The sequence below is a fragment of the Schistocerca nitens genome, chromosome 4, assembly GCF_023898315.1.
Source record: "Schistocerca nitens isolate TAMUIC-IGC-003100 chromosome 4, iqSchNite1.1, whole genome shotgun sequence".
NCBI lineage: Eukaryota > Metazoa > Arthropoda > Insecta > Orthoptera > Acrididae > Schistocerca > Schistocerca nitens.
The window spans coordinates 733,440,906-733,468,091 of record NC_064617.1 but is presented as its reverse complement, the minus strand read 5'-3'; the positions used below and the strand labels follow the sequence as shown (position 1 = coordinate 733,468,091).

Sequence of the window (27,186 nt, the reverse complement as noted above, 5' to 3'; positions counted from 1 at the left end):
TCCGTCATGCGATATTTCGCTTGCAAAGTAACACAACTCCTTCGTGACCTTCAGTTATGATGTCAAGTGGATCATTTACTCCCGTCTTTTTTCGATTAACCATTAGTCTATAGTGCGAGCTCATTAGAATTTAGTTATTCCTCACTTTCCCTGAGAACAGTAGTGTCATCAGCGGATCACGTCACTGACATCACTTCACCTCGAATTTTAATCCCACTCCGGAACCTTTGTTTTACTTGCATCACTGCTTTGTCGATGCATAGTCTGAACAGCAGGAACGAAAGATTACATCCGTCCCCGAAACCCTTTCTCAATCAAGCACTTCGTTCTAGGTTTTCCAGTCTTACTTTTCCCTCTTGGTTTTTTTCCAAAGCTTACACCTGTCTTTCTGAAAATTTCGGACATTTTGCATCGTTTTGCTTTGTCGCCCGCCTTTTCTAGCTCGACAAATGCTGTAAATATGTCTTTATTTTTTTAAAATCTTGCTTCTTTTATCAAGTGCAGCATCAGAACTTCCTGTCTGGTGCCTCTACTTTTCCCAAAGCCAAACTGGTCGCCTTGTAAGAAATCCTCAGTTTTGCGAAATCGGATGAATACTTTTGAAATACTGTCTATTTTTCCTCGAGATAAAGTCCACCTTCCGCTTCGGCGTGCTATGCTTGACCACGACGTCCACTGAGCGGCTTAGCCGGTGCGCGCCTCTCGGTGATATATTGAGGCGAGATCGCACTTCAGCCAGTAGCTGTCCGCCTGCGACTGCGAGCGTATCCTCCAGCGGAGACTGCCGGCACTACAGCGGGTAGGTACCGCTGCGGAGTGCTGCTGGAACGGCAGGTGTTCCGCCGTTGGGATGGATAATATCGCTAATGCAAACGACAGTGGCTCATTTCTTACGTATATGTACATTACTTTATAGACCTAAGGACTGCATACTTCACTCAAGAAGTGACTACGTTTACGCAAATGGACCTGATATATGTACTTCAGAGTATATCGAATTTAAAGGCTGCAGCGATTTGTGTTTTTTTTTTTTTTTCTCCTGTCTTAATACCCTATTTTCGATGGTTAAAGGTGCAGCAGGGGCACAGTGAAGAACTACCAAACTGTCGATTTTCACAATCCTTACATAATGCTAAATTGCTACTTTTTTAAAAAGTTATGTTGGCTTTCGGCCTGAAGGCCACACAGCAATCTCTGTGTTACAGGAATTTTCTGGGATTTTACAGTGTAAGGCTATATTTATTTAAAAATTGTGTAATAACTTTAAAATACATTGTCTGAGAATGATTGCTACTACATTAGAATGTAATGGTTGATGATACCTGATTAACTGTTGTACGATATCACTTTGCTGGTTTGCGTACAGCTTACATTCGAAAATAATGTGACTTAAATCTCTTACTGTTACTCTTTCACAGTAAGAATTATGTCGCATGTGTATTCGGTGAACATGGCTGGGGAATAATCCATAATTAGCTCTCGCGCGGAGTATTATTTGCTTTAATTGTGTGGAACCAGAGCGTCGAGGTTATGTTTGGCGATATTTGTCTGTTTCATTTCGCGTTATTGCGCATCGATGATTAAGATTCGTTTTGCCTTTGCCGTCTTGCTCTTCTGTATAGTGTAATCTTTACGTATAATGTCTGCAGTAATATGTTTTTGAGTGTGCAGTTTTGAGCGCCTGTCTTCTCTACGTCATCGAATTATTGATTACATTTAATATTGGCGCGTCCCTTGATACATATAAACTTCATCTTCCTGTGATCTTCGTTTTCCTTGGTGTCTTTTATAATCTCCGTTACCAGTGCGTTAGTTTTCTTGAGAAAGGGTAGTATCAAAATTTCTGGGATCAAGCTCCTACAATCCATTAAAATCAAAGTGGTTTTTTACTGTTACGTTCCACAAGTAATGTGAAGTTGCAAGTATAGTTCTGGTTTATCTAGAAAAGCTAGAAGTCCCATTGCGAAACGAAATCATTACCTCGCAAACTGTACTAGGGCTTAGGTATTTGTAACCCATTTTTTCATTAGCTGTGGTTTTGGAACATTCAGTATATATCTCTAAATATTCTTGGCAATTATCAAAATGGAACTATCAAGACAATTCTGTTGCGATACAAGTTTGTGGATATGAATGTTATCATTGAGATTCAGGAAGGGAGTGGGTGTACGGTTGATCGGTTTATATGAAGTTTAAGAGTGTGGATGTGCTTAGCTGCAAATGACCTTTTACAACCAGTGGTGCTACTAAAAGCATTACACTGACGTGACGAGCTGCATACTGGTCAAACAGACTATTGCAGCTAGACTGATAGAACATTAACGAAGTTGGAGATTGCACAAGTCAGATTCCACTTTTGCTGAACATTTATTGCAGGTGGGTCGTAAACACAAAGTAATCACAAGACGTTCTACCTATAACCAACAAAGGCAAAAAAACTTATTTGAAGGACTTTGGGCAAAAAAACCTTTTTGCTCCAAACCATACCTGGTTCTAAACGTTTGCTTCTTATCCTTAAATATAAAGTAAAGCACTAACACTTTACGTTACTGCTAAGTTTGTTTGTTACAAACGATGTTAAGCGAATCGTTGGTAGCAGTTGAACTAGTTGAAGTACTTCATGATTCAAGATGAGTATTAATAAGGGAAATATTTCAGTTAGGCCACTTTACTTCCCTAGAATCCCACAATCCATTACGCAACTTATTCTCTTAATGACATGTTTCGAAATAAGCCTACGTGTGATGGGAAGCGTACGCTTAAGCTGTTTCGTCATTTTATTACAATGTCTCTGTCATCGAAAACACACAGTGTTCCAGTTCCCCCTTCAGCGGTGTTTCGCGGCCATTATTTATCACGCTTGAACTCTTCACAGTTAATGAAGAAATGAACGAGCCACTTATAGTAATCTCCGTAGTGCCGTTTTAGCTGCTATATCCAAAATATTTCGCGCACCATGGCTGTACAACACATACATTTTACCTTTGCTATTCCCCAGCTTTGAAACATCGGAGAAAGGAAGACCTTGGACAAATATTGTATTAGCAATGTGACTGCCACACGTTATGTTATGAATTAATACATACTTTGCCGTTGTTTGACGTCGCATCTCACTTATTTTCCCGTGAGGAAACAATATTCCCGATAGTATTGTACTTCTTGTTGCGTTCTGCAGTCTGAATATTGTTTTGATGCAACTCTTCACACTGGCGTATGTTGTCGAAGCCTCGTCATAACTGTGCAACTGCTGTGACTAACATCCGTTTGAAACTGACTGCTGTACATGCGCCTTGTGCTTCCTCTGCAATGTTTAGCCCCACTCTTTCTTGTAGTGGTTGGTTCAAATGGCTCTGAGCACTATGGGACTCAACTGCTGTGGTCATAAGTCCCCTAGAACTTAGAACTACTTAAACCTAACTAACCTAAGGACAGCACACAACACCCAGCCATCACGAGGCAGAGAAAATCCCTGACCCCGCCGGGAATCGAACCCGGGAACCCGGGCGTGGGAAGCGAGAACGCTACCGCACGACCACGAGATGCGGGATTTTCTTGTAGTACCACGGTAACGATTCCTCTATACATCAGCATGTGTCCTATAAAGAAATCCGTTCTTTTTGTCAAGCTGTTCTTCCACAATTTTCTTTCGCCCTAAATTAGATTCAGTACTTCACTAGTTATCCGATCTACCCACCTAATCTTCAGCATTCTTCTGTAGCATCAAATTTCAAAATCTTCTACTTTCTTCTTGTTTCAAATGTTTATCATCAATATCAGTCATGCTTCACTTCTGGACAAGGCTACACTCCAGACTGTTCTGTTATCATAGGACTGGGTGGCTGGATTAGTAAGTGTCGAGGCTGGAAAATCGAGGTTTGAAAATCAAACTCTCCCTGACGTTCAACACCCATCTCCCTCTGCATGATGACAGGAAGCGAACGCTGTCTCGCTCCTAATGGACTATTGATATTGGCCGACCGTCCAAGACACCTCCCGCAAGATCGAGTGGTGAGACTTCAACGCAGGCCAGACGTAGAACACTCTGCGGCAGGATCTCTGAAACTACAAGCGTCCTAGAAGTAACTTAGAACAAACTTAGCAACGGACTTAATATCTTAAGCTTCCAACGAACAGTTAACTTCTTTTATCGCCCCTTTTTAGCTCTAACTTTTATGCCGTCGTCGACACTGTGGAGTCTTCTACCATAGGAAGCGTGGAAGAGGATTTTATTTGGTGGCCGGTGTCCTGTTTCTACAACAAACCTGCACACATTTATTAACAGGGTTCTTTATTCGTAACAAGAAGAAGCTACTTATCTTTAAACAAATTGCTGTGGTACAAGCTCTTCTGTAATAATCCTCATTAGCCTCACTGCTGGTGCAGTACACGTCCCGCTATGCACACTACTCTGGTCACTATGTGCTGCCTGAGACTGAGACTCTGAATGCGACTGCGACTGTCTGTGGCTGATTGGGCCCTCTGGTCCGCGGCAGCGATCTTAATACTGGTGGTCGAGAGAGCGTTGGCTGTGCGTTTCTTGCGAGTCTGTCTTTGGTCTCTCTCCTGACAGGTGCACTTGATTCAGCGCCTATTATCGATCTTCTCGCAACCTCTTTACCGACCGCTGTGCTGGCAACAGCTTACGCCAGCACACTGAAGTGCGTGGCCCATGACGTAGCTCAACTGCTTAGCCCCACAATAAGTAGAAATATCACAGAACAAGAAAGGGCGCTAGGCAACTTTAATACTAGAGCAAGGTTTATACTATCAAACAAAAATGGCAGGCAAAACAGAATCTAGCTTTAGCAACAAGTTTCTTACAACTTAAAACTTAGAAGTGACCAAGCGCATGATTACTACATGCAGGCAGAGTAGGCTAACATTGCTTTGCCACAAGGCTTTTAAAACTTACTACACTACACTTAATACTGGCCAAGCTCAATGACCACTATATTCAAACAATAAGCTACCGTCACCCAAAGGTACTACACGCTTTTAACTTCCCCAACCGCAATGCGATTGCTTAACCTTAACAGGGCGTAAGCTTGCAAGCGAGGCCGAACACTGGCCAGGCTATAACCGGACGGACCCTTAGGCGCTGCGCAAAACATTGTTAAACAAGCCCGTGCGTGCATACCCAGCTCGTCAGTTGCGGTCAAAAGCTCTTACTGAAACTTTACTAACTGCAGTGCTGCATCACTTTAACATTCTACAGAAGAGAAGCGCGCTGCTTCGAAGAACACAGTCCGTGATACAACTGCCTCAAAAGGGCAACATACACACTTTATAATAAAAACTTAAGAGCCAATTCAAAGGAACAATACGATAAAAGCCCCGACCAAACAACGCCCTGCACTTCCAGGACATAGTTACCGCACAACACAACACAGGAACTTCTCAACTTTCAGTTTTTTAAAAACACAACATATCCACTTTACAGACCACCACTACCTCCCCCTTTTTGGTTACATCAATAGCAACAACCAAACACGGACGATCCAGAACCACCACAGCCAAGAATGGTGTCACAGCTAAATAACGACCGTTTCCGTCAGCCTACTACGACGGACCACTGTCCTAACATTCCGTTGCAACCAATGAAACTTTTGCCACCAACGTTGTCGCCGGAGGCAATCCTTACAACATTCCACAACGGACCCCCTATACCACAATAAGACAAGGAGAATCTTACGCAGCACCTCTAGAATAGTAGCAGCTACTCAGTAACGGTCGTTTCCATCGCTTTACTACTGTAGACATGCTTTTGCAGTTCTCTTTAGCAACAAGAAGGTTATCAAGCACAGCTGTTATCGAAGCCAGTCCTTGCAACAACCCATAAAGTCCGCACCACAAAACAAGACAAGGAAATCAACACGTCACATACAGTTGAAGAATCAGGCTAACAATTCGCAGTCGTTACCGGCACTTTAATACGATAGAAAACACCACCAAGAAGCTAATGAACCAAGGTAGCTGTCTTAGCCAGTTCTCGTAGTCAACCACCATGGCAACACCACAGAGCTTCCTGTCGTTGGTGTGTTTTATCGGCTATGTCTTCTTCAGGCAGACATAAACGTTACAAAGACGCTACTCACCACTTAACCGAACCCTGCCCGCAATGTCGAAGGAAAACAACGGGAACGATCAGCCGAGCCTAACCAAAAATCCTGCTACGAATTACTCTCTCCAGTATCCTGACTGAGTCCAACTGATAACCGAAATGACGGACCACCACAGAAGTATTTCAGCACTTTCGCATATCTTGACCCTGGCCAACACAGCTCTGCCTCGTCGCTGTGATGCCCCTACGCAACTCTGCGGCCGTAAGCCGGCCGGAGTGGCCAAGCGGTTAAAGGCGCTACAGTCTGGAACCGCGTGGCCGCTACGGTCGCAGGTTCGAATCCTGCCTCGGGCATGGATGTGTGTGATGTCCTTAGGTTAGTTAGGTTTAAGTAGTTCTAAGTTCTAGGGGACTGATGACCTTAGAAGTTAAGTCCCATAGTGCTCAGAGCCATTTGAACCATTCTGCGGCCGTAAACATCGGCAATCAAGAACTTGCTTGCACTACTCCACGCTGTCACCTGTGACGCCTCTAGCGCCACCGCATCGTCACTCGCGCCTCTAGGCACTACCAACTACCGTGAAATACAGGGGGAACTGTGGTAGAACCGGAACTGCTAGAAATGCAAATTGCCGGAGGAGGAAACCAACCGGCACAAGACGAATATCTTATGAAATGCATTCCTAAATTGCCTCAGTATTGTCTCTAAATTTACATTCGTTATTAACGAATTTGGCTTTTTCAGTAATGCTTCTCTTACGGTTGCCAGTATGCATTTTATATCCTCTCAACTGCTGCCATCGTCAGTTATTTTGCAACCCAGATAGCAAAACGAGGCAGTTCATCAGCATCGCACTAATCAATTCGATTACATTCCATCAGCCTAGTTTAACTTTTGCTGCTCTTCATCTTATAACTTCTGTTAAAGAGACTAACTATTCCACTCAACTGCTCTTCCAGTGCCGTCTCTGCCTTTTTGATCTTTGTATTTTACCGTTTTATTTTCAGTATTTCATTGTCAAAAGCTCAGTCTTCAAATTCTGGATTGTGCGATTGCCTTTGTGCAGTCTACCTTGTGAAATAAGTCTTAGAAACAGTATTCCCTCTCGAATTGCTACATTTCTTCGCAAATCTAGTCCTCCCCCACGTCGGTTTCTATCAGTGCTTCCCTTCCTATGTAAGTAATTCAGCCGACCGGAGTGGCCGAGCGGTTCTAGACGCTTCAATCTGGAACCGCGCGACCGCTACGGTCGCAGGTTCGAATTCTGCCTCGGCCATGGATGTGTGTGATGTCCTTAGGTTAGTTAGGTTTAAGTAGTTCTAAGTTCTAGGGGACTGATGACCACAGCAGTTAAATCCCATAGTGCTCAGAGTCATTTGAACCATTTTGAATAATTCACCTGAATATTTTGCCACCACGACTTATTAACCTCATGGATCTATAATGTTCACACCTGTCAGTATCTCCTGTCTAATACTCGACCCATTAAAATACACAGTCTTACATCACCAGCAGCTGAGTGCAGTCACAGAAAAAAGTCAAATTTGTCATTTCGTGAGCACTAAGTGACCGAGATGGTGCGTATTCATTTCGAATCTGTGCTGAAGTCTGATGGCATCGGTCTTCTTTCTCTTAATTACTGCGGTACCTCTCTGAAAGCAGCCTCTCCATTTACATCTATAACCCACAATGAATGTAGTACCAGGATTATTTTCCATTTTCTGGTACCGCGCGCCGTGGAATTTGAATCTCCGCCAGACGTCATGGACGTCGAAGACCCCTAGAGGTCTTTGCACTATCGCGCCGTAAGCTGTGGCGGCGCGCGCCTCCTGGTCCGCTTTTAGTGTGAGGGCGCCACAGTGGAACACGTGGTCCCAGCAGCCAATAGCGGTGCCCCTGATATAGTACCTGCCTCTCGCTCAGCCAGCCCGCCGCTTCCCCTGCTGCCCCTTACTCTCCCCTCCTTTTCCATCCTCTCTGACCTTTCTCTCGGGGGGTCCCACCTGGCAGTTTTAGTCTTCATCGTGTGTGCTCCAAGTGGGTTTTAAGTGTGTTGTTCCAGAGTATTTTTAATACTGTGACCGAATTTTAACCTGTGCATGCTCATTCAGTGTCTTCTCTGCGTTTTAAGAATCGCGAACTGTGTTTTTTAACTTTCTGGTGACTTTTTTAACTGTCACCCATGAACGTCTCCATGTCAGTGTATTTTTACCTCCATTTTCTCCCCTTTCTCTATGTTCCCCTTTTCTATCGCCTTATGTATGCATCATTTTATTCTTGTTTTAGTTGTCATGTCACTCGGCTGAAGAGCGGCTGATTGTGCCGCTGACCGCCCTCCCCTGCCTATATGGGGCAAGAGAATGAAATCTAACGAAGAAAAAAAAAAATCTCAGCCAGCCAGTCTAATCTTGCGTACATCTGTGGACACATCGCCTCACGTTAGACAGTTACTTACTTTCTTTTTCTGTGTACGAGTGGACGTGTTTGTTAGGTTTTCTTGTGACACCGTTGTTCGATCTTGTTGTTGTTGTTTGTTCTGTCCTTCGTTGCTCGTGTCCGTCCTCTCCCGTTCTGTTATTGTTCGCGGGCCTCTCTGTGGGTCCCGCCATGCTTTCCGTCATTTCAAACCAGCGACTGTCCCGGTCGCAGTTACAACACATTTCCTATTCGATCCCCAGTAATGGGGAAGACCTGGTTTCATCGCAGTGATTTATGACCACTCCCAACCTGTTACTTTCCAGACCGTTCCCCTCTACTTCCCCATCCCCCTCCCCCTCTCCTCCTCACTCTAGGCCACATAGGCTGCTATCCTGCATTTAGGATTTAATTTGACACTGATTGGTCTGAAGGCACATGTTGGTCTCCATTTTGAAAATGATTTATTACTCAATTAATTAGCCTTATGACTTTAATTTATTATTCAAGATGACTGCCTCTATATGTTTGTTTACCACTATAATTTATTATCAAAGATGACTGCATCTGTATCAATGTCACCTGTACTCAAGGACCCATAATAGCCTAATTTAGAAACGCCGGGAAATTGGAGAAGTCAAAGAGAGGCACAGAAGATGGACAAAAATATGGAAAGACCAGAAACACATTTACGATGTCCAGTGTGAATTAGGAAAATCGGTATCCTGTCGGCTCATAATGGATTAATACAGGTCCTGTGTGTTTTTTCAGTGAATATTTTACCTTTATTCCTGAAAAATCTAGGCAAGTTCAGGTGACGGTAGAGGCTGATAGCGAGCACGCACTCGTCTTTCCAAAGTATACCACAAAGGTTCAATAATATTGAGATCTGGTGACTGTGATGGCCAAGGGAGATGCACAAGTTCATTCTCGTGCTCACAAAACAAGTCCTGGATGATGCGAGCTGTGTGAACAGGGTCACTGTCGTCTTGGAAGAGAAATACGGTATAGACCAGATGGGCAAACATCGTCACATAATCCTTGGCAGTACTGCGATCTTGTAGAGTTATCAAGGGCCTCATTGAATCGATGATGTGGCTTCCCAAATCATCACCGGACCGCTGCCATATTTCACTCTTGGGACATAAACTCGGCCAAATGTTGAAAACAGTATGAACAAGACTCATCCAAACAAATTACTTTCTTCCATTGTTCTGTACTCCAGGTTTTATGACTTCGGCACAATATTTTTCTGCTGCGGCCATTTCTATCCCTGACGAGTGGTTTTGGAATTCCAGATCGCCCTTCAATTCCTTGCTTATGAAGTTCCCTTCATGTTGGTTCAGTGCTGACCGTGTGTCACGAGTGTGACATTCAGTTCTGCAGTGACTTTTGTAGCTGCCGTCCTCAAATGTTTCGTCGGTCCCCGTCTACGACGGTCTGTCACGACTACTCAACACACACTTCCGTCCTCATTGCGACTTAGCAGCTGATGTGTTTCTGCCTTTCATATAACTCCTATAAGTTAACGATACGTTTCCTCTCGAGAAACCGAACGCTTCGGCTACCTTGGTTGCGGAAGCATCGACCATACGAGCACCAGCAACTGGCCCACGTTCGACTTCATTTAGCTTAACCTAATGCACTGTGACTATACAGAAGGCTGTTCTGACCACGACTGAAACCTGCATCGTGTTGAGGATATTGCACAGTTGCCGTGCCTGGTCAGATACAACACAACGTGCAGTCTTGGATAGTCTGCGTTTATGCTCAATCACGCCTTCCTTGCGGTGTTTACTTATTTTTGTCCATCCACCGTAGCTTGTATACTGCATGGTCTTTTCTTAAAATACACTACTGGCCATTAACATTGCGATACCACGAAGGTGACGTGCTACAGAAGCGAAATTTAACCGACAGGAAGAAGATGCTGTGATGTGCAAATGATTAGCTTTTCAGAGCATTCACACAAGGTTGGCGCCGGTGGCGACACCTACAACGTGCTGACATGAGGAAAGTTTCCAACCGATTTCTCATACACAAACAGCAGTTGACCGGCGTTGCTACGTGAAACGTTGTTGTGATGCCTCGTGTAAGGAGGAGAAATGCGTACCATCACGTTTCCGACTTTGATAAAGGTCGGATTGTAGCCTATCGCGAATGCGGTTTATCGTATCGCGACATTGCTGCTCGCGTTGGTCGAGATCCAATGACTGTTAGCAGAATATGGAATCGGTAGGTTCAGGAGGGTAATACGGAACTCCGTGTTGGATATGACAGGTATCTTATCCGCATGGCTGTAACGGATCGTGCAGCCACGTCTCGATCTCTGAGTCAACACATGGGGACGTTTGCAAGACAACAACCATCTGCACGAACAGTTAGACGACGTTTGCAGCAGCATGGACTATCAGCTCGGAGACCATGGCTGCGGTTACCCTTGATGCTGCATCACAGACAGGAGCGCCTGCGATGGTGTACTCAACGACGAACCTGGGTGCACGAATGGCAAAAAGGCCTTTTTTTCGGATGAATCCAGGTTCTGTTTACAGCATCGTGATGGTCGCATCCGTGTTTGGCGACATCGCGGTGAACTGACATTGGAAGCGTGTATTCGTCATCGCCATACTGACGTATCACCTGGCGTGATGGTATGGGGCGCCATTGGTTCCACGTCTCGGTCACCTCTTGTTCGCATTGACGGCACTTTGAACAGTTAACGTTACATTTCAGATGTGTTGCGACCTATGGCTGTACCCGTCATTCGATCACTGCGAAACCATAAATTTCAGCAGGATAATGCACGACCTCATGTTGCAGGCCCTGTATGGGCCCTTCTGGGTACAGAAAATGTTCGACTGATGCCCTCGCCATCACATTCTCCAGATCTCTCACCAATTGAAAACATCTGGTCAATGGTGGCCGAGCAACTGGCTCGTCACAATACGCCAGTCACTACTCTTGACGAACTGTGGTATCGTGTTGAATCTGCATAGGCAGCTGTACCTGTACACGCCATCCAAGCTCTGTTTGACTCAATGCCCAGGTGTATCAAGGCCGTTATTACGGCCAGAGGTGGTTGTTCTGGGTACTGATTTCTCAGGATCTATGCACCCAAATTGCGTGAAAATGTAATCAAATGTCAGTTCTAGTATAATATATTTGTCCAATAAATACCCGTTTATCATCTGCATTTCTTCTTGGTGTAGCAATTTTAATGGCCAGTAGTGTACATAGGTAGTAATTAAGGGTTTATACTTTCATCTACCCACTTCATTTCATGTTCATCTAACACTTCACTTTCAACTACATTTCAGTGTCACCCAACTATTTCTCAAGATCGTCATCCAATGACACATGTAGATTACTGTAAATACGTGTCTTTCTCCACTGTGTTTGTGTGTTTGTGTGTGTGAGTGAATGAGTGAGTGGGTGGGTGGGAGGGAGGCGGGTGGGTAGGTGGGTGTATTGTAGAATAGGATGGGCTAAGAACGCATCTTTATCTAAACAAATACTGCTCATGACCCTTCACGCTCTGCTGGCCAACCGCCGACATACTACACCGCCTAGGGTCCAACTCCACCAGTGTAGCCTAAAAGCATTAACTTTGCGAAAGAGCTGTGCCATACGAGGTGGCTCAGCCTCCAGCTAGTGAAAGCGCACGTCCCATCTGGCCGGCTCGGAGGCCCGGTGTGGAATAGTTCTTCTAGTGCTGCTGCCGGTATCCCTCCGCGATTGCGGTAGGAAGCTGCTAATAGCTCCTGACCCATACACCACCACTCCTATGTGCCATCGCATATGTAATCATGGGCGCTTTCTGTGTCAAATGTGAGAGCAGCCGAGCGCTGACAGGTGCTGCATAGCCGTTGCTAGCAAGTCACTGCACTGCTCCGTGTCACACTCCTCCGTCCACTACGGACACAGCCCAACTTTGACATTAGTTTCAGCCAAACATGGACTAGTATTTTTGATAAATAATTACTTTGCTATAAAGATCAAACCATTCTGAGCAGTTACTTAGATCAGCAAAAGGCGCCATGCAACCTGCACGTGTTTCGTACGAATTTAAACGGGATCCCATGGGAGAAAGACAAGCCGTGTTTGTTAAATTTAGAAGATGGTAACATATAGAGCATCCCAATCAACAGCGATCAGTCGAAAGTCACAGTATTTTTTAAAAAGTTGTAACTGCAGCAGAAAAAATTTTTTCATTAACAAACCAATTACTTTCATTTAGTTCTGAAGATGGAACGAAGTCGGGCTGATCAACGAATTGTAGATTAGATCCTCTACAAGGCTGACACATGTGCATGGTGTTTGCTGCAACTTGTCTGATATATAGGTCAGCCTGAGACTTTTCTTGGGTGCTTTCTGAGATCCTCAATTGCAAATACAGAAATGTTTTCACATCTCTGCGATAAATGGTATACTGTGCGCTTTGGGTGGTTCGTTTCGAACAGGTAGAACGTGTTTAAAACGTATAATGTGGAATATCTTTTCCATAGTAGCTACAGTGATTTGTATAAACCACTTTAATATTTACGGAGCGTTGCCACACTACCACAGATTTCTTTGCTTATGAATCAGTAACGCCTTCATTTTTTTAACGACTGAGAGCGACATTGACTTATCTTTTCAAAACATACATTTACCATAATTATGTTTTCTCCAAGCAACATAATATGATCCATTCGTAATGTGCAATGGTTTTAATATTCTATTACAAAACCCCAAGGTTCTCGAACCAAAATTGTACTTCCAAAATGTATGAGAATTAGAGAATTGGAAGACTCGTAATGACAAAAGTCAGCGGATGTACTAATTACAGAATCGTAATTAGCATTGGAGTTTCCACATAGTTTACAGAAAAATAATTAAAACAATAGGCTGACCAAACATATCTTCTTTGATGCACATTAGCAGCTCTTACCCACCCTATTTTTTTCGTGTACAACTGAAATTTGTAACTTTAACAAACGCGTGGCTGTTAAATGTAGTACATTGTTGAACATTGTTCACAGCTTACACATCTTCTGTTGCAAATTTCGATTACTTCTTCTGTATACAGTTTTTTCTAAGTGTACCTACAAATCAGTGAAACATTGCTAAAGTGGGAATTATAAAGAATTGTGATCGAACTCAGTACTACACATATTACAACTATCCTGGAATGTTTCAATATTCCTCTATGAGTGCACAGATATGTGCTGTTATCTCCCTCTTAAACTGTTGAGTAATTTTATATGACAGCATGTGCTTACTATGTAATTTCATGTGTAGCTTAGAATGTTTCGTCTTTCCTTTGCTAAACTACATATATGTTGTGTGATCTTCCTCTTATACCTAGTCTACATGAAAAGCCTACAGCTTTCGTTGCGAATTCCGATTACTTCCTCTTTATGCTACTTTTTCTACTTGTATCTGCAAATCGGTGCAATATTTTTGAAGTGGGAATTGCAAATAATTCTAACGTATAGGTGCAGGTAGCGAATTATAACGGTTATGTTACAGATGGTTTGTGTAGTAATAGAACTGCATGTTTTCCATGGTTCACACTGACCAGCCAAAACATTATGATCACTGCCCACCACAACACTGGATGCTGCCAGGTGGCTTTTCGGGCACGTGACGCGGAAACAAAAGTATGTAAGCTTAACAGACACGGATGGGGAATCATGGGAAATCGGACGGGAACTTGATTGAGATAACCGACTTTAAAAAAGGGCAGTTTATTATAAGGCAGTGCCTGTGAACGAGTACCTCAAAAACGGCGAAGCTCGTCGAATGGTCACGTGCTACTATCGTGATCATCTACGGAAAGGGGTGGAAGGACAGTGAAACTACCACCAGCCATTAAATGGTCGGACGTCCATGACTCTTCACAGAACGTGGGGTTCGGAAGCTTGTCTGCTCTGTAAAGTAGGATAGATGGTGATATGTGGTATCTCTGTCGAAAGAACACAACGCTAGAGCACGCACAAGTGTATCGAAGCACACCGTTCATTGCACATTGTTGAACATGCAGCTCCGTAACAGACACCTCTACCTCTTCACATGTTGGCCCAACGATATCGTCAATTTCGATTGCATTTGATAGGGGCCATCGGGGTTCGACCGTCGATCAATGGAAACGTGTCGGCTCCTCGGATGAATCACATTTTTGCTACACTAGGTCGCTGGTCGTCTCCACAAATGCCGTCATCGAGGTGAATGGTGGCTCGAAGCGTACAGCGTGCCACGGACGTAGACTGATGGGAACAATATTACTTTATGGGAGACATTCTCCTGTGCCTGCATGGGTCTTGTGGTAGTAATCGACGACACGCTAACAGCTGTGAACCATCTGCTTTCCTTCATGCTTGATGGCTTCCCCGACAGCGATGTCATCAAAAAAGGCTCTGAGCACTATGGGACTTAACATCTGTGGTCATCAGTCCCCTAGAAAAATGGCTCTGAGCACTATGGGACTCAACATCTTAGGTCGTAAGTCCCCTAGAACTCAGAACTACCTAAACTTAACTAACCTAAGGACATCACACACATCCATGCCCGAGGCAGGATTCGAACCTGCGACCGTAGCGGTCACGCGGTTCCAGACTGTAGCGCCTAGAACCGCACGGCCACTACGGCCGGATGCGATGTCATCTTTCAGCAGTATAGCTGTCCGTGTCTCGGAGACAGAACCGTGTTACAGTGGATTGAGGAGCATTATAGTGAACTCAGGTTGATGTCTCGTGGACCGGATTCACCTGCTGTAAATTCTATGAAACCCGTCTGGGACGCTATCGAGTGCCATCACCGCGTATGCAAATCAGTGGCCAGTTATTTACGCTTATTTTATGACCTGTGCGTAGACAAATAATGCTACATACCTACACAAACCCACCAACAAACTGTCGGATCCCTGACACCCACAAGCTATTAAGCAGCGATTATAATGTTTTGTCTCATCAGTTGACATGCAGCTGCTGCCTCAAGATATTACTAGGTTATCAGAGTGTACAAGTTGCTTGTGCCTTATATCCTACAACTGGACTCTGAATGATGTACTACACTCAAATCGTAGAACACTTGTAAACAGACGATTCAGAACTGTGGAATACAGGCATAAATCCTTTAACAACAGTACTTTGAAGGAAATAAAATGATGTTCTTTTAACAAAATTGTTTTATTTGCGCGCCAATCCTGCCTTTTTATTTTTATGTGATGTAAAAGTTTATAAAAAGGAGTAATCGTTACAGCTCAGTCAATACGATAATTTCAGAGACCTGTGTAAAATAGAGCAGTCCCATTACTATCATATCCCCAACTGGCTAAGCTATAACGACTTCATGTTTATGAGAATTTTAGGAAACAAATACGCATCAAACATACTGACAAAACTATTTTATTTCTTCCCTCTTACAGTGCTCACAGTTCAGTTAAAAAGAGTTATTCCATAAACTGCAGAATGATATCAGGGATTTATGTAGAAAAAAAGAATATATTGTTTTTTAACAGCAATGACTTACTTTTCAAAGTTAAAAACGTCCAAAATGTATGTTAACACAGGAAATTGCTATATTACAAACGATGGAATTCCCACTTTATTCATCTACACAGACTGTAATCACTACGAATGAACATAATGGAGTTAAACCTTTTATCAACCAAAGTTATACGCCTGTGTGAATTTAATACATGGAAACTGCTGTCACCGTAGGTGAAACAGGGTCTCCAACACGCAGCATATGAGGAAAGCGGGACTACATATTTAACACAAGCAACTGCGTCTCTGAATGGAAAGAACAGTAGTCCCATTTCTTCCTGGAGGCAAATTCTACGTAGTCGAGCACTGACGAAAGCCCTCAGTCTCACGCTGTTCTGATTCTACATTCGGGATAAAAAATTTGTCAAATTTCTGAAAATTTTATGGAATTTTGATATCCGTTACATACTTTGCAGTATTTATGTCAATCTTTAACCTTCATGAGAATCACAAAGACATTTGAAAAAATAACACAGCAGATTCAACCTCTCGATTTTGCAATTGTTTCCAAACTTCGAACCCTCCACCAAAATAGAAACACACAGTTTCTTTACAAATATGAAAGGGTGCCAGGCCCGCCTCGTATGTTCTATATTTAGGATGATTTAATCCAGTGTAGAGGGCGATGCCTTATACATCTTGTGCTGAACTGCGCAACAGTGATAGTCCAGTGGATAAATGGAGAAATAGGTCCTTTCCATACAGGCTACAATTATTGTACAAAAGTCAGTTTGAGGCATAGTATTTGACTCGTCATAGACCTAATTCCACAGGTTGACCTCTCCCACCTCAGACATCCCCTATCTTACACAGACTTGTCTTCATAGTTTCATCTATTCTCAAGAGATCCAAGATGGTGACACTTCCAGTCACGTGATCAATATATCATTTCTTGTCATACCTTCTACGTTTGCTTGTACATTAAATCAGTTGTAAATTCCTATCCTAATTGTGCTTTTCTTTGTGTGTACCAGACCTGTCATGAGTGGATTCACTGCAGACCCTACTCCAGACCTAACATGGAAGGATGCACCACTGGACGCTAACCAAGCGCACATGGAGCCAGCTCCAAACACTGCCCCAGACCTAACGCACCTGGCTCCATTCCCACATCCTACCAACATTTATAGAGATGCTCCCTTCTCTTTTCCTTCCTAAGATACGGACTCCCGGTCTAGGGGTAGCATCTTTGACTAGTCCAGCCTCCCGGGTACGAGTCCAGCATCTGATTAAATTTTGAATAAAAATCATCTGCAATGGCAGCTGAAGATCCTCGGTATAAGGAGCGATCCTCATTCCGCCAATGAACTTTTCAGAGGCAGAGGAGGAGAGGAAAGAGATTCGGGCCACCTGCCTCCCCTTACGAAGGGAAACTGTGCTTCAAAGTGGAAGAACCAGCAATAATCAACAGCATGAAGCAAGTGGTAACCACTACATTAAAGACACACAAAGTGTATCCATGGGACATGTGGCCTCTAATGGAAAAAGTGTGACGATGATGCCTCCATTGAGAAAAGATTGCGGACTTATCCACTACCTCGGTTGCTGGGAGGGAACTGCCAAGTGGAAGATAAACATGACAAAAACGTTGAATAACCAACGACATGGCAATATATTACGAGTCGGAAGCCGGAACGTCTGAAGTGTGAAAATGGCAGGGAAGTCAGAATATATGAAAAGAAAAATGCAAAAACTCAGCCTAGATATAGAGCAGGTCAGTGGAGTGAAATGGAAAGTAGATACGGATGTTTAATCAGGGGAGTATAGTGCAATGTCAACAGCAACCGAAAATGGTATAACTGGAGTAGGACTTGTAACTAATAAGAAGGTGGATAGAGAATGACTTACTGTGAACAGTTCAGTGATACTGCCCCAGCCATACCGCAATTGGATCCACTCTCACACCCTACCAACATTTGTAGACATGCTACCTTCATTTTTCCTCCCCAATATACGGACCCGTAGTCTAGTTGACCAGTCCAAGAATGATCTTTTCGCTGTACTATTTACTGTACTTCAATATCGGTCTTACTCTATATCTATACCCTCTACAGCTCCCTCTAGTACGCCGCTATTTCCCTGATGTGTTGACACATGTCTTATCAGTCTATCATTCTCTGTTCCTTCTTCTTGTCACTGTTTTTCGTATATTCCTTGTTGAGTCTGCGGAGAATCTCCTCATTCCTTACCTTATCAGACCATTAGGGGCCGAACCGCACAATAGCCCTGGGTTCGGTGTGGGGCGGCTGTGGGGTAGTGGACTGCTGTAGCCTGTTGTGGGGTTGTGTACCACTGCGGGCTACAGCGGGGACGAAGCCTCTCCGTCGTTTCTAGGTCCCCAGTTCCATTCAATACAATACAATACAATACAAGGACTCTCACGGACATGATGGAGTGCCTACAGAATATAAAAGTACTGTGCTGCGCATGTTAGCCCTGTATTTAGCCATATTTGAAATTTTTCCTTTAGGAATGGTCAGTATCCTGAACGATTAGGTTCAAATCAAATGGTTCAAATGGCTCTGAGCACTATGGGACTTAACTTCTAAGGTCATCAGTCCCCTAGAACTTAGAACTACTTAAACCTAACTATCCCAAGGACATCACACACATCCATGCCCGAGGCAGGATTCGAACCTGCGACCGTAGCGGTCTCGCGATTCCAGACTGTAGCGCCTTTAACCGCTTGGCCACTCCGGCCGGCAACGATTAAGTACTCAGTAGTAAAGCCGCTTTATAAAAAGGGAGAAAAGGATAATGTAGACAATTTTAGACCTATTTCTATGTCATCAGTGTTTGCTAAAGTTATTGAAAAGGCAATGTATATCAGGATAATTGATCTTTTTGTATCACACGATTTGCTGTCAATGTACAGTTCGGATTTAGAAGTCGTTTAACAACTGAAAATGTAATATTTTCTCTTCTCTGTGAGGTACTGGATGGGTTAAACAAAAGGTTTAGAACTCTAGGCATATTTTTTTGATTTAACTAGGGGGCATTTGATTGCGTTGATCACAAAATATTGCTCCAGAAGCTGGACTTCGCATCGTTGTAACATCATTAGTAACCCCATCGTTCACAAGACTACGCCATCTTGTAGCAGGAAGGTACCGGCACACACAACTAACAACTTAATTAACAGTTAACTAAGCAACTGGCCATTCCAGAAACCTCCTCATCATGACATCCGAAAATTTATCCGAACATACATGATGCCTGAACCTGAACGAATATGAATCACACAACCAAAGTATCGACTCGGATCCCAATTCAGAGACGCAATAAAGACAGTAGCAATCTCCACTGGTAACAACCAAGTTAAAAGTTAAGCAGTCTAAAGCAGCTCTCACGATTCAAATTCGCTGCTTGCTATATTCATCAACGAAGTCACTGAAAGACCCATTATCCGCCTTGTTCCACAACTACAGGAATCGAAGAGCCTATCCGACGTCCGAACTGGAAAGACCCACTGGCCCAACAATGTCGCCTCTGGCACTCAGTTCCACAAAACTGTTAATGTCCTGCAGAGTTGCACACCCTGTCGCATCACGCGACGAAGACAGATAGCCACGGCAGTCTGGCTCGCCAGGAGCGATCACGTGACCACGTGAGAGGTTGCCGAGCGAGAGCGATAACACAGCGCCGCACTGCATAAACGCGGCGATTCAAGTTGCCGGACGGATGAACACGCCGGCCTGTGTGCCCGAGCGATTCTAGGCGCTTCAATCTGGAGCCGCGCAACCGCTACGGTCGCAGGTTCGAATCCTGCCTCGGGCATGGATGTGTTTGATGTCCTTAGGTTAGTTAGGTTTAAGTAGTTCTAAATTCTAGGTGCTGATGACCTCAGATGTTAAACCCCGTAGTGCTCAGAGCCATTTGAACCGATTGAACGGATGAACACCCGGCGCTCCTTCAAGTCAAGTTCTGTGTGACAGAAGCTGTGAGGTATATGGAAAGTTGATATTTCCTTGAACTGTTTATGTTATCAACGAAATTGTTGCGTAGTAACATAATTATTTATATTGCTATTGGGGTGTATGAAATGCTCATTTTCCTTCGGGATAGATATTTCAATTTGAATCGTCTCAGAATTGTCTCCCTTCTTCAATTTGCACGCCATAGACTTAACTAAACTTTAACATTTGCCTTGCACGTTACTTCACCTTTTCCATCTATGCTGTCATTTGTTTCCCCTTTCCATCATCAATAAATTTAAGGAGGAACAGCAATTAATTTGTGATACTACAAAAGTAAAACCTTTGTCGTGTATATTTCACATATCGAAGTTTATTTTTAACGTTCATACAGGTTCGTGATTTGAAATTAAGCAAAACCACTCTGCACAAGACTGACGCAGCACTTTAAAGAGTTCAGTCACCTCAAACACTCTCCAGATTCCCAGATGACCAGTTACCATGTAGAATGTCACTGCCTTTCTATTCTCATGAAGGCAGAAATGACACGTGGCTAGACAAAGTTCGGAAAGGTACTTGTCTGACCATCCCACTGTTCCATTAGTTATTACTCGCTGTCTGATAGATCGAAGACATTTGACTCCACGCTTGATTTTGTTCCAGAGACTGGCCGAGTAGGAGACATGGCGTGGATCGCGACAGTGCTGCTTTTAGTGATGGTGACAACCGCCAGCGCATCTGTTATTGGCATACCACGGGTGAGTACACAGATTTCCTCTGTACCATCAAAACTCATGTTCAATAAGTGCAGCTGCTCCACTTATAAAAGGACGAACACTTGTTCACCCAGAATGTTCTCTTGACGGGACATCAACAACTGTTATTCATTATCAATGATAAAATCCACCACAGCTGTAAAAAATATTTATTTCTAAAAAGGAAAGCAGAATCCAGTCTCAGGACATATATCCCATCTTCAAGAACGTAATATATTGTGAGCCAACAAAGGATGCATAACTGAGGTTAAAATAGGTTAAAGTATGTTAAAATTGGTTAGAATTTGTTAAAACGTCTTGAAACTGTGTTGTGCTCTCCTTTTTAGAAGTAAATAATTTCTACAACTGTAACGGATTTTATCATTGATTCTGGTTCGTGATCACGACACCTCAATGTCTGGGCCAAAGTCATGTTACAAAAACATTCGTAAAAGATGACAGTACCACTTCTGACCTGGACTTCCACACACTACAGGATGAACGTCTCATAGGTCGTCGGTGCATTCTTCGTCTTCCATGATATGAAAAGAAGCAAAATCAAGACTTGTTGGACCACACTATAAGCCTCTAACCAGCTACTGTCCTCTTTCTGTATTCTTGGCCCAATGAAGAACTGCAGCTTTATGTGCCGCTCTGCAATTGATGAGGTACACGAGTCGAATCTTCCACTGCATGCAGTTCCTTTTGCGCTGTTTGGTCGGAAACTGTTTACATCAGCAGTTGCAGACTGGACTCACAAGGTGTGACATTCATCGATGGACCATGCAGATAGGCTCTTTTACGATCCCTGTTCTTACTCTCTGTTACCTGGCTGCGAGTTGAGCTCCATTCCTCGCGCACATGCTCCACAGTCTGCATTGGCACATTAACAAAACGGCCGACTAAATTCACTTTGTGGTCATGGATACGCCCAGTCGAAGTATCTCCTTTAGATCCCCACATCGACCCACCTTACTGAGCTAATTCCATTCCACTGACTGGCAAGTACACATTACTTTACTGCCATCACTTACGTTAGCAGTGGAGGGTCAGATGACCACCTAGTACCAAATCTACACCGTTCACAGCGTTCCAAAGCCACCAGTTTTCTCTCTTAAGGGGCTACCTAATACTTCGCAGTGACCCGGCCTATTCTCTATCACTACTCACCAGAGTGGGCGAAGGAAATGGTGAGCGAGAGGGCAGTCTCACGTCGGGGTGTTCAGTTAAACAGTGGTAGTACTGACAGATGTTTATTCAAACAGCCGTACACTGCTCTGCGGCCCTCCTCAGGGCCGCACTGTGTGTGTGTGTGTGTGTAAATGCAGCAGATTGTAGAATGCACTGACACCCCAATTATGTCGGTGACGTCCCTTGTCATGGGTCGCGGGCTGCACCCTGTGGGTCGCTCGCAGACGAAGACGAGGGTGACCTTCTCGGGCCCTCCGGAACTGTGTGATCCCCACGTGTACTCGCTGACCCCATGTCGTGCGTTTGGGCGCAATCAGCGACACCAGATACCCTGTTGCAAAGCGGCAGTGATAGAGCCACCCCCCCCCCCCCCCCACCCCAGCGGTAGACTAGGACAGTGGCTGGTGATGTCTGGGTGGCTACAAGGCCACAAGGGCGCACCTTCACCTGACGGATCATAGGCATCACGCAGTCCGTCTGCAGAAGTCCATCGGAGAGTGGAAGCTGGCTCGGCACTAGCTTCCCACATTGGTGAGATTTCTCCCAAGACCTACAGCCACCACGCCACTGATGCATCCTACCGCAACTCGATCAGTTAATCAGTGGACATGTTACCGGCAGATATATATCGCTCAGTGGTAGCCACGGTTTCTCTGAAACTCAAAGGCCCTTCATTCTCTTCGGTTCAAGATGCAGGCAGCATGGTGGCACGACTGATTTCTGTAAGTCTCTATACTCGATTACTTGCACGCTTATAGCTGCACTTCTGGAGCAGTCCTACTGGAGGGGAACGAGTAGGTTAGCCATATACTTGTCCTGTCAGTTTTTCCAAGCTCACTCCGACACGAGCACCGGTTACTAGGCAGGACCACACTTGCAACGTATGAGTTTCTGGGAAGCACGCAAGTGCTCTGAGTTATAAAACGTTACTTTACTCTTCGTCACATTGTGTTGCTGCATTTGTGATTCCAGGCGCCTCGGCCGTGAACAGTGTAGCAACCCCGTCTGGCCAGAGTGGAGTGTTTTGAAGTCATGTCAACAGTACTACCCAGTGTCTAACGTGATTAGCACATCGCCGGGACTGGCCTCTACAGCCTGGCTGCGGCTCGATTTAAAGTTTAAAAAATTACAATTAGCACGCCTAACTTTTTTGGGGTACAACAATTTTATCCGATGAGCTTAACTGTCTCCCAATTGGTTGAGATTCTGTCTATTGTATGTAGCCTCGTGCTGTTAATATTATTCGATAAAGTCAACAGAGATCCCGGCCAGACCGTCAGCCGTCGTGTTTACAGCAAGAAAAGAAAGAGTCGGAGAAAGCAACAGCGTTACCATCCGGTATTTTAGCTACCGGAGCACTGGAGCTCACCGAATGTTTTGCAGAAATCCTTGATTAGCTTTTCTATGTTCGATATCATACAGTGTCAATTTATCAACATTTTAGCGTGTTTTAATACGTCAGTCGTTTAATAAAGTATTATTTCTATAAGTTTCTTTACTTCTGCTTTTCCGAAAAATCTGATTTGTTCTTCTCAGCTATGTTTGACCTTCGATAAAGTTTATTTGTTTACGCTAGCACTTTTTAAAATGAAATCTTACAGACAAAATCATTTTTGTAGGAAATTCTTTCCTGGCCTTGTTGTCCAGTATGTGGAGCAAAAGCTGGGGAGTTTTCACACAAACGTTCGTTCCTTATATTGCTTATATTTATAGCAGAATGGTTGCTTTGTGCCGGCCGCGGTGGCCGTACGGTTCTAGGCGCTTCAGTCCGGAACCCCGCGACTGCTACGGTCGCAGGTTCGAATCCTGCCTGGGGCATGGATGTGTGTGATGTCCTTAGGTTAGTTAGGTTTAAGTAGTTCTAAGTTCTAGGGGACTGATGACCTCAGATGTTAAGTCCCATAGTGCTCACAGCCATTTGAACCATTTTTGGTTGCTTTATGTCCGTTTTTTTCATATTAGGCCGCAAATGAAGTGTGAAATGGGTAGAAGTACAGATATTTTTATGTATGTACACGCATCAGAATGTTGATTGTTTTTCCTCTGCGTCGAACAGTCTTCTCACAAACGCGTTAAGAACCTTACATGATATTTTCTGCTTGGCTGTACATAGATAGCTAAGTTAACGACGCAGAGCGGTAAAAACTGTCCGTTTACCATCCACAGCCGGATATACACATATCAAAAAAAGTTCTGCATCACCTTGGTTCAGAGAGTTCCGGAACCTGTACAGAAAATTGGAATAGAGATCAACATAAACATCATTTCCGCCCTTTTTATTGCTCATGGAAACCACACATAGTATGTTGTACCACCATAAAGCAAGACCTTCAGAGGTGGTGGTCCAGACTGCTCTACACAACGGTACCTCTAATACCCAGTAGCAAGTTCTCTTGCATTGATGCATGCCTGCATCCGTCGTGGCATACTATCCACAAGTTCCTCAAAGCACTGTTGGTCCAGACTGTTCCATTCCTCAACGGCGATTCGGCGTAGATCCCTCAGAGTGATTGGTGGGTCACGTCCATAAAGAGACCTTTTCAATCCATCCTAGACATGTTCGATAGGGTGATGTCTGTAGATCATGCTGGCTACTCTAGTCGAGCGATGTCGTTATCCTGAATGAAGTCATTCACAAGATGTGCACGATGGGGGCGTGAATTGTCGTCCATGAAGACGAATGCCACGCCAATATTCTGCCGATACGGTTGCACTATCGGTCGGAGGATGGCATTCACGTATCGTACAGCCGTTACGGCGCCTTCCGTAACCACCAGCGGCGTACGTCGGTCCCACATAATGCCACCACAAAACAGCAGGGAATCTCCACCTTGCTGCACTCGCTGGACAGTGTGTCTAAGGCGTTCAGCCTGACCGGGTTGTCTGCAAACATGTCTCCGACAATGGTCTGGTTGAAGGCATATGCGACACTCATCAGTGAAGAGAACGTGATACCAATCCTGAGCGGTCAATTCCGCATGTTGTTGGGCCCATCTGCACCGTGCTGCATGGTCTTTTGGTTGCAAAGATGGACCTCGCCATGGACGTTGGGAGTGAAGTTGCACGTCATGCAGCCTATTGCGCACAGTTTGAGTCGTAACACGACATCTTGTGGCTGCACGAAAAGCATTATTCAACATGGTGGGGTTGTGTCCGAGCCATAATCCGCATTGACCTGGAGATCACTCCACCACTAGGATTCGAATCTACTAACTCCGATATCTAGCGTCACTGCACAAACGTACGTTAATGAGCTCGGCTACTGGTAAAGTGATTTATACAGCATTATCAAGAACTTCACTGACAAACTTTCAGACGCCGCGCGGGATTAGCCGAGCAGTCTAAGGCGCTGCAGTCATAGACTGTGCGGCTGATCCCGGCGGAGGTTCGAGTCCTCCCTCGGGCATGGGTGTGTGTGTTTGTCCTTAGGGTAATTTAGGTTAAGTAGTATGTAAGCTTAGGGACTGATGACCTTAGCAGTTACGTCCCATAAGATTTCACACACATTTTATTAACAAACTTTCAGATGTTTTTTAGGGAAACCCTCTGACTATGTTGGATATTAGTGATTCACGGTCTCTGGAGGTTCTTCACAGTGTTATTGTATTTCGTTCGATTTCTTACCCCCATTTATCTTAACAGAGGCAACCAATTCATAGTACTCTTTCTTCTGAGGGCTGTTGCTCTGCGTTGTGTGTTGCGCATTTCTGTTATTGCATATTACAGGCTTTTTCACTGTTATGAAGATATTTTCATAGAAACAAGAGTGATTGCTGCTACAAACCGATTAAATGGCTCTGAGCACTATGCGACTTAACTTCTGAGGTCATCAGTCGCCTAGAACTTAGAACTAATTAAACCTAACTAACCTAAGGACATCACACACATCCATGCCCGAGGCAGTATTCGAACCTGCAACCGTAGCGGTCGCTCGGCTCCAGACTGTAGCGCCTAGAACCGCACGGCCACTACGGCCGGCAAACCGCTTAAATCATAACTACATTATTACTCTGTGACTGTTCACTCTGTGACACGGTATCGCTTAACAATCTCTGAAAGGTTGTTGCTGGAGTTTTAGTTTACAGTGTGTAATTGTTCGATAATACATTGGTACTACTGTCAAAAATTCTTCAGGAATTCGCTTCACCACGTGGACATCATTTTCAAATAAATAATTAGATCTGAAAGTGACATAATACGAAATACAGTAATGGGACAGATGCGCTGTCTGCTAATAAATATCGAATGGTAAAAGTTGCTCAAAATGAACGTAAAACCCTATTTTCTCAACTCATTCGACGCCAGATAAGCCATCAGGCTGACTAGCTCCGTAGTAATACTCTTTTTTCAGCTCTGACTGAGATCCTGCTGACAACCGTTCCGTCACAAAATGGAAAGCTGCTCCCTATTCTCCCGCAGTTATCATTCCCGGATTTTGGCAGGTGTCTCTTTCATAACAACTGAGGTTCTGTAAAATGCAGGGCTCCTCGTGTATTTACGTTTTTGACGAAGACAGAAATATGAAAGTTCCGGCATTGGGATTGCACGTACTCTCGACATGTTCCATAAATCACGTTTCAGGTATGAATTTATATATGAATGCGTGGTGTCTGTTTTCCGAAAGGACAGACACCACGCATTCATATATAATTGATGCGCCGAACTGGGCAATGGAACCATCTTCTTCAGTGCGGATACACAAATATGTCCGATCTCCTGTAGGAATCTCAAAGTAGCGAACACGAAGGAAATGGACAGGGACTGCGGATAGGTAGCACTGTATGGGAGTGTGGGTGGGCCATGTGGCGTGCCTAGGTAGTCTGCGCAGCTGCGATAGCGCTGTGGCTCAGAGGTTACCACACCTGCCTAGCAGGCAGGAGATCCTGCGTTCGAATACGCCGGCACGGTAGCTCAGCTAATTGAAATCTTCCATTACCTTCAGGACTTTTCCAACTACATTTCCTCCTCTTGTGATTTATGAACAGATTATTCGCTATTAGTAGCTGAAATTTATTGCAGATCTCAATTACTCTATCCTATCTCTCATTCCTAGTACCAAGCATTTGCTCCTGTAACACTTTCTTCTACTTCTTCCCCTGCAACCCCGTTCCAGTCTTCCATGACTATTAGATTTTCATTTCCCCTTAGGCACTTAATTATTCGTTCAGGATCTTCATATTCTTTCTATCTCTTCATCTTTAGCTTGCGACATCAGTATGTATCCTGAGATAATGTCGACGTCGTTGGTTCGCTGTCGATTCTGATGAGAATAACCCTCTCACTGAACTGTTCACAGTAACTCATTCTCTGTCCTGCCTTC

The 27,186-nt window shown here is 44.2% G+C and overlaps 1 protein-coding gene across 3 annotated transcripts in view; it reads left to right on the top strand.

Annotated features, from left to right (window-relative positions):
- The first annotated feature begins 694 nt into the window (after window positions 1–694).
- The window catches only part of LOC126251753 (uncharacterized), a 131,355-nt gene continuing 104,863 nt past the window's right edge, over window positions 695–27,186 (top strand). The window contains exons 1-2 of one of the 3 annotated variants that reach the window (XM_049952364.1): window positions 695–799; window positions 20,584–20,678. In XM_049952364.1, coding sequence (XP_049808321.1) covers window positions 20,604–20,678 — 75 coding nt within the window. In that variant the 5' untranslated portion in view covers window positions 695–799; window positions 20,584–20,603. The remainder of the gene's footprint in view (window positions 800–20,583; window positions 20,679–27,186) is intronic. The other 2 variants (XM_049952365.1, XM_049952363.1) reach the window with 2 other exon arrangements.